Below are 8,147 nucleotides of genomic sequence, written 5' to 3'. Positions count from 1 at the left end.
TCTTGACGGTAAGCCTGAGTATGTGGCGTCATACGATATGGTGATCCGGGGTGAATGCAAGTGGTGTCTTGCACTAATTGTGGGTAATAGACGTATACTTATTCCTGCATTTCTCTGGCCAGTAGAATAGAATTGACACACATGACATGATTATCTGCTGCATTGCACTGTTTTAGAAATGATATTGATGAACTGCTTTTAAACTTATATTGCTCATGTAAGTGAGTTTGGGGTGGAAGATCCTTGAGGACCCTTGTCTTACTGAGATTTCTTGTTTAGAGATTTCACCCCACGTTTGGGGAATGCTTATTTCAGGTTCAGGTAGTATGGTGACTGATGCCTCTGGCGGCAAGAGGCCAGAGCTTAGCTGATTATGATATTTATGCTGTAGTGCTGCCATGACTGGATTTGGATGATGTTTATGTTTTCCGCTATTTATGATTATGTTGTTGTTGAGACTGATGTTGGGCTTGTTGCCTTATTTGAGTGAGCATGGGGATTGTCCATGACACTTTCTGTTAGTACTTTTAGATTGGAGTTGTATAACCTGCTAGTTGGTCCGGCCTACTTGTGGTAGTCCCGTGATTTCTAGAGACACTTTTATTATCTATGTTATGAGGTATTTTAGTTAGCTGTTTTATTGCAATTACATACAAGCGATGTTTTATTAATTGATTAATAAGCAAGTTGGTAATGATAATGACATCATAATTGAAAAGAAAAAGATATTCCGCATTTTTAATTAAGCGCAGCTTAATACGATAGTATGGTAACATTTTCGGATATATACTGGGTGTTATATCTTCCACCCCAAGCTCACTTACATGTGCAGTATAAGTTCTAAAAGCATTTATACCAATATCAGTTCCAAAACTATGCAGTGCAACAGATATTCATGCCATGTGTGTTTATCACTATTCTACTGGCCAGAGAAATGCAAGAATACGTCTATACCTACATGTAGTACAAGGAACACCGATTGCACCTCACCCACAGCCTCACCATCTTGTATGTACCACATACTCAGGCTTACCGTATAGGTGGAACACCACATGCATATCATAAAGGCACTTGCATATAACAGCTCAATAGCATTTCCAAAACATCAAAAGCATGTAACACAGCATGCACATAACCATACCCCCATGGGACATGGTGGAACCACAACATGGCTAAACCGAGGACACGAAAGCTTACCTTGCAAGCTAGCTATCCAAGCCAAGAGTCCACACTATCTCAAGGCCCACAAACAGCACAATCACAATCTGCCCATACCATAATTAATCATCAATAATCATAGCACAGATTACACTAAGTGATTAAGTCTTTCTTACTCATTTTAACTCATTATATGTTGTTTCTGCAGGAGGTATTCGAATACTCCACGAGTAGTATTCGAATACTCCAGCTCTCCAGAAAGTATTTGAATACTTTCACTCCAGTATTCGAATACCATAAGATATCTGAATACCAAACCCCAAGTATTCGAATACTATTAAGTATTCGAATACTTCTGCAAGGGTAATCGAATACTTTCTTCCCAGAAAGTATCCCAATACTCCAACAATGAGTATTCGACTACCTGATGAACAAGTATTCGAATACTACACGAAAAGTATTCGAATACTTCTTCAATAGAATGCAAAAATTTGAGCCAATTTCTGCATAATCCCAAATTTAAAGGTCCAAAGCGATTGGGAGTCCAATGACTCCCTAAACAGATAATCACCAATAAGTTATGAACCCAAAAACACATTCTTTTACTCAAATGGTTAAAGTTCCTCTTTTTAATTGATTAAACAAGCTTTAAACTCCAAAATGACAAAGAGGTGATCATGGTATACCTCAAAGGCTCACAACTCCGAAAATGAGACACAAATGGAGCACTCTTCACAGCACCAAGGTTCAGACTAAGGCAAGACGCGAAAATGGCACACCAAGCTTGGTCTTTTAAGCCATAGGATCACTTCTTGGCACCACAAAATGCCATGACAAGGTCTCTCCCTCACAACTCAGCAACACAGTCTTAAAACACTCCCAACCAACAACAACAAAGACTCAGAAATGCTTCTCAACTCACCACCAAGGCTACCTCACACAATACACAAGTGTTTAAGTGGCATGAACAAGGAGAAAGGTGACACCTTTGGCTCGCAAGAGGGAAGGAAGGTGAAGGTGGCAATGGGAGGCACAAGGCTGAAGAGAAATCAGAAAACACTCACGTAGGCACATCACACATGGCCAAGGGTTTTGTGCAAAGATCTTATTTATAGTCCACTTAACTACCAACACACAGTATTAACATTAATAGCTACGCTTAGCATTTTAATCTCAAACTCAGGATTCTTAAACTACACAATTTTACAAGAATTATCATATTTTTCTTATATTTTTCGGAGCACTTTTCCAGGACGCGCTTTTCATAGCCAGTATCAGTTTCTGGCACCAGTTCTCATTATTTGGACTTGAAACTCGTTTTACAAGTCCTATATATCATTCTAGTAATTATCATGCACTTATTATAATTTTCCGGGATGCTTTTTCAGTACGCATTTATACCGACTAGCAGAACCGGTATCTGCACTTTTCTTCCGAAAAGCGACTTTCAGTATAATTAACCACTTACTATATTTATATAAGCCTTATAATAATTATTAGGGTCAATTATGGAATCATTTCCTATTTTTGCATAATTAATTAATTAAATTCCTTAATTAACGGTGCGGGTTCTTACAGGCAACATACAATATGACTTGGGGATGGATTAATTGGGTAGATACGGGATGCAGGTAGGACGAAGTGCACTAATCTACGCACAAAATTTAGTTGGACTTCACAAATCTTGCATTTTAGTAAAAGATTTCCTCATTCTTAAGTACATATACAAAATACAATAACAATGCAAAATAATCAATCTGAAATATGTATTTCATTCAAAAGGTGGACATCCAAGTACAAAAGGTGTACATCCATGAAACAACCCTATACATCCAAAAATGGGCTCAATACATCCTGACTAACCCAAAATATATCCAAAAAAGGTAAACCCTACTGGCTGGAATCCAATTGTGTCTCCTCCCTATCATCATCGTCCTCCTCCTCATCATCGTCATCCTCAACAATAGCATCAGCCTCCTCACCAGTGTGGGCACCCTGTCTGTAGCCAGCCTCCAGGCGTGTCACCCTGCTGCCAATCTGGGTCCGCCACTTGCTTGTGCTCTGTCTAAAGCCCCTCAACTCACTGGTCAAGGAGTCAAGGCCATATGTCAGGCTATACATGGATGTCATGACATGATCAAGTGTCCATCCACCCTCAAGAACTGTCCATCCACCCTCAAGAGATGGAGGAGCTAGTGGTCGCCGGATACGGGTGGGAAGTGCAGGTGCATCATCAGCAGCAACAGTGCCACCATCATCGTCATCAAGGCCTGTATCAACATCATGAACATTAAATATTAAAATTACGTTACGTAAAAAATAAACCTTAGTGCAAAATAACCCAAAATACATCACCAACAAGTGCATCCTCCATCTCAGCATCGTGGTGAAGGGGGATCGCAGGTGGTTCAGGTGCCCTCTTCCAGTACCACACACCCGCTCGGCTCTACAGGATCCCACATTATTTCAGGAGACGCTCACCAAATATGGCATTCCATCCTGTGGCTGTCTTCAGCGGCTCAGTTGCCATAGGCACACTAAATCTGTGCAAAATCTTTTGCACCGGGGATGCAAAAGGCAATTCAGCCTTCTTAGACTTGGCCGCCTTCCACATCAGGATGCATATGTAACACCTCCAGTTCACCTGAATATGATGAAAGAGGGCCCACAAGATCACAAAGTTTATGGGTGTAGAGGTATAACCTCTTTAATATTATACACTTTAATGGGCCTTAGAGGCTAGCACAGTAAACTAGGCTTATGTGACCGACAAATAATAATTTTTTAGCAAGAAAATCCAAGGAACCTAAAACTAAAAAGTCTTTAATGTTAGAAAATATGATTATATTTGACTAAATTACCGTTTTAATGTTTTGACTATTGTATTTCCCACCATTAAATAAAGCCATAAGCCAAACGTATGGAGAAACCATTTCTTCAAGGAGATACAATTGATGGACTCATCGAGGAATCACACAAGTGGTGCATTATAATTATGTGTAAATTTTAAACTTCAAAGATATTAATTAGATTTGCAGGTGATTCCACTTTAAATAATCCTCACATTATATATTCATTCATATATAATGTGATATTTTTTCATTCACACTCATATTACACTCATTTAAATTTTTAACATAAAGTACTTAAATTACCATTTTCATGCATAGAAGTTTCAAGGGTATCCCATAGTTCAAAATGTTAAGTTTATTTGTTAGTTTCCTTCTTTTTTACCCTATTTAAGGGATCAAAATTAGTTTACTAACAAGAGCCAATACAATCCTATAAAACATGATACTTTACATGGAATCAATGCTTCTACTATTTAAGGAATCTAGAATTTGATTCCTACCTTCCTCATTCTTATAATAAAATGTTTAATTTCTATATTTCAAACGAAAATAGGAATCAGGTTCTTGACAGCTATAAATCAACTTCAAGGCAATGTTATTAACATCTATATTTCATCGACTCGGTTGGGTTATCTTGTCATGGGTTACTGTTTCAACCAGTGGATCACTAATTAAATTGCATGATCCGGATAGATATATACAAATTTATATTCTATAATCAAATTCTTTTATAGTAACTTCTATGTTGTCTAACAACATACATAATTATTTCTATCCATAATTATTTAAAATTATATATGGCAACAAATACAAGATTGGTTTGAGAAATAAGACCTTGGTATTCAGCTCCTTCTCAAATGATCAGTTTACTGGATGGAGATTTACTTGTTTTTTAATAACTATAGAACTCTTACATCTTTATGTTTTATTTTTTCAAATTTAGGCCCTCCCTAAGTACAAAAAAAAAAATTTGTTAAAAAAAAAAACTAATATCACTTTTCAAATTTCAAGTTAGCTCTCGTCCTTGTCTTCTACACTTTCAAATTTCAATCCATATTACATAGGATTTTTACTTTCATTTCAATTTCATTTTTTCTTAACTTCAAATGTTTAATCGTGTTTTATTTTTTGTGTGATTCTTATGCGTATTTGTGAATTGAAAATGGTGCATTGCAATTTAGAGGTTTTACATTTGGTGGTTGCTTAAAAAATGACATTATTTTGCTTTAATTTATTTTTAAATAAAAATATGCATGACCCAATTGAGTTAACAAAAACTGATTGAGTCATCGGTTTTGGCAAAAACCTGCAGGGTTAAACCGATTGTCAATGAATCTATTGCATGGCCGATCTGTTAATTAACTCGAACCGATTAGGTCACCGATTCACCAGTTTTTGGATTAACCCAGCAGAGTCAAGGACTCGAATTTAATAACACAAAAATAATAATTTTGTAACTCAAGTAATAAAATAAAATGTGATATAAAATTTTTTGGATGGTTAGATTTTTTTATTTTTTATTTTGGAAATCTAACCATCCAAATTTTGGCGAGAAAATTTTACCAACTTCGAAGATAATGCTTGTTTTTCAATTCTCAGTAATCAATGCTGGGTTGAGAAAAATAAAATTGCTTTCAATTACTTGTGGCTATAACACACACAGATTTTTAACAAAGGGAGAATTTAGCATTTATTTCTATTTCTTAAAGAGTACATACGATGATTATTATGAGGCTTAATTTTATTTATAAATTACATGAAACATGACTCCCCAAAATGTGCGGTCGATATCAACGGATACTATATATGAGCATGGTGAAGTTAGAGATCATAAACAGTAGGAATCAAACACAACCCGCTTTCCCTTCCAACCGCCATTCCAAAGTGTTCAGTCATATCAAAATCCTCAGGTTTCATCCGATTTGGGAGTTCCCAGTTAAAGTGATAGAGTAAGAGAGCCAGAGGAAGCACAACGCTAGCTAAACCAAACGACATGCCAGGGCACATTCTCCTTCCTGCCCCAAATGGAATATACTCAAAGTTATTCCCTTTGAAATCAATGGAACTGCCATCGAACCTCTCTGGCATAAACTTATCAGCATTAGACCAATATCCGGGATCTCTTCCAAGTGCCCATGCGTTTATCATGACTTTAGTCTTTACCGGTATGTCATACCCTTCAATGTTGGTAAATTCTGTGCATTCTCTTGGGATCAACAAAGGAGAAGGTGGGTGTAACCTCAATGTCTCTTTGATCACTGACTTTAAGTAACTAAGTTCCTCTAGATCAGTTTCAATGATTGTGTCCTTTCCTCTGAATGCTTGTCTTAATTCAGCTTGTGCCTTCTCCCTCACTCTCGGGTTTTTCATCATTTCTGACATAGCCCACTCTATTGTTGTTGATGAAGTATCAGTTCCAGCGGCGAAAACGTCCTGGATTAACAATTGATATAATTTCAAGTTAAACAACTATCAAATAAGTTTACCTAATATTAAATGGAGAGGGTTATATTTACAAATTTTTTATTTACAAGTTACACTATCTAATTCCGAGAATACATAGTGTAATTTTTAAAAAAATTTAAAAAAAATTTATAAACGAATCCTTACCCATATCAAATAATACATGGGTTTGTTTATTAAAATCATCAGCAACTCATGATATTAGATGATAGTAAATTTTCAAATGTTGTAACTATATGATTAGTTTAAATACTATATATCCGGACATCTCAGAAGTTGTCAACGTGTATTAACAGTTGTTGCTTGTGGACATATTAAGAGGTGTTTTTTTTTTTAAGAAATATTTACGTGGGGTGCGAATAGTTCTGCCCTTAATTTTGTGATGTGGTTAAAGGGAAAATTTGTAGGAAATTAAAGAGGAATAGTTAGACCAGTTTCAGCTACAATTGAAAAAAATAAAAAAATAAAATAAAAAAGAGCTTTGTGGCATGTTTACTGACCCAAATTACAGCTTTGATGTTTCTGGTTGTTATTTGGATCTCAAGGCTGCAACTTTGTTGGATTCTCAAAAGAACATCAACAAGATCTTCCTGCTTTGCATCACCCTTGACTTCTTTTGCTCTTGCTTGCTTTTCTTGATGCATTGTGACAATGTTTTCTAAGATTTGGTCTGCTCGCTTGTGAATCTTCTCCAATTTGGGCTTCAACCCAGTTAGTATATGTAGAGGTTTCATTGAAGGAAACAAATCATTCAATTCAAATCCTCCATTCAGTGCTATTGATTCTCTGACCAAAGATACAAACTCATCTTGGTCCTTAGATTTGTTACCAAAGGCTGCCCTTGAAACAGAAGAACTTACCAACGAGAAAATTCTACTAGTAAGATTGATTGTTGAGCCTGCGGATGACCGAATTGATTGTATGAATTTTGCTGTCTCATCTTCTCTAACATAAGAGAAAGACTGAACCCTCTTGGCACTTAGAAGCTCCATCGTACATATTTTCCTCATTTGTCTCCAGTAATCACCATATGGAGCAAAAGCAATATCCGTTGATCCATAGGCCAAAATTTGAGGAGCAAGAAGTTGCGGCCTATTCACAAAAGCAATATCATGGGTTTTCATAATCTCCTTGGCCAACCTGGGGGAGGATACAACCACTAAAGGAATTTCACCAAGTTGTAGGTGCATAAGAGGTCCATATTTATGGGAAAGTTTTCGGAGAGCATGATGTGGAAGTGAACCTGCAAGTGCTAGTTGATGCAGGTTACCAATGAGAGGTAACTTCGTTGGGCCTGGGGGCAGTTTGTGAGCGAGACTTGACTTTGGCTTGTAATATTTTGCAAGCCAATGGAAAAGCAAGAAAAAAAAGAATGGAATAACAACGAAGGGAAGTTGAGCTTCCATGGCATTAAGGGGAGACTCAACTCTTTACTCTCAAGTGTCTATATATTTTGCTGAGGTGCTGGTTCTTATTTATAGAATCTTGAATCTACGAGGACAATGGTTTATACCCGATGCGAAGAATTGAACCAGTCCATGATATTAACTAGCTAGGTAGGTTTTTTTTTTTTTGTGAGATTTGTTTTTACAAAACGTTAAATAAAAAAATGTAAAAATTCAGTGTTTTCACTTAAACTTACGAGAGAAAAGGTAACATATTATAACAATCAAT

General features: G+C 36.5%; 1 protein-coding gene across 1 annotated transcript; it reads right to left on the bottom strand.

Annotated features, from left to right (window-relative positions):
* Positions 1-5,718: 5,718 nt before the first annotated feature.
* On the bottom strand, positions 5,719-7,879 carry LOC133318247 (cytochrome P450 71D8-like). Its single transcript, XM_061520242.1, has 2 exons — positions 6,974-7,879; positions 5,719-6,443 (listed from the first exon to the last, which is right to left on the bottom strand). The coding sequence occupies exons 1-2, from the start codon at positions 7,877-7,879 to the stop codon at positions 5,832-5,834; spliced, it is 1,518 nt and encodes a 505-aa protein (XP_061376226.1). The 3' UTR covers positions 5,719-5,831.
* Positions 7,880-8,147: the final 268 nt, after the last annotated feature.

Source organism: Gastrolobium bilobum, unplaced genomic scaffold (assembly GCF_033153095.1).
Source record: "Gastrolobium bilobum isolate Gb01-03AN ecotype WA unplaced genomic scaffold, APGP_CSIRO_Gbil_v1 utg433, whole genome shotgun sequence".
NCBI lineage: Eukaryota > Viridiplantae > Streptophyta > Magnoliopsida > Fabales > Fabaceae > Gastrolobium > Gastrolobium bilobum.
This window is presented reverse-complemented; position numbering and strand designations above follow the sequence as displayed.

What these genes read in the sequence shown, in the direction of transcription:
- LOC133318247 (XM_061520242.1), bottom strand. Translation starts at nt 7,879, where the DNA reads ATGGAAGCTCAACTTCCCTTCGTTGTTATTCCATTCTTTTTTTTCTTG. An exon ending in ACATCAAAGCTGTAATTTGG is followed by an intron (nt 6,444 to 6,973) that starts GTCAGTAAACAT and finishes TTGTTAATCCAG; the next exon opens with GACGTTTTCGCCGCTGGAAC.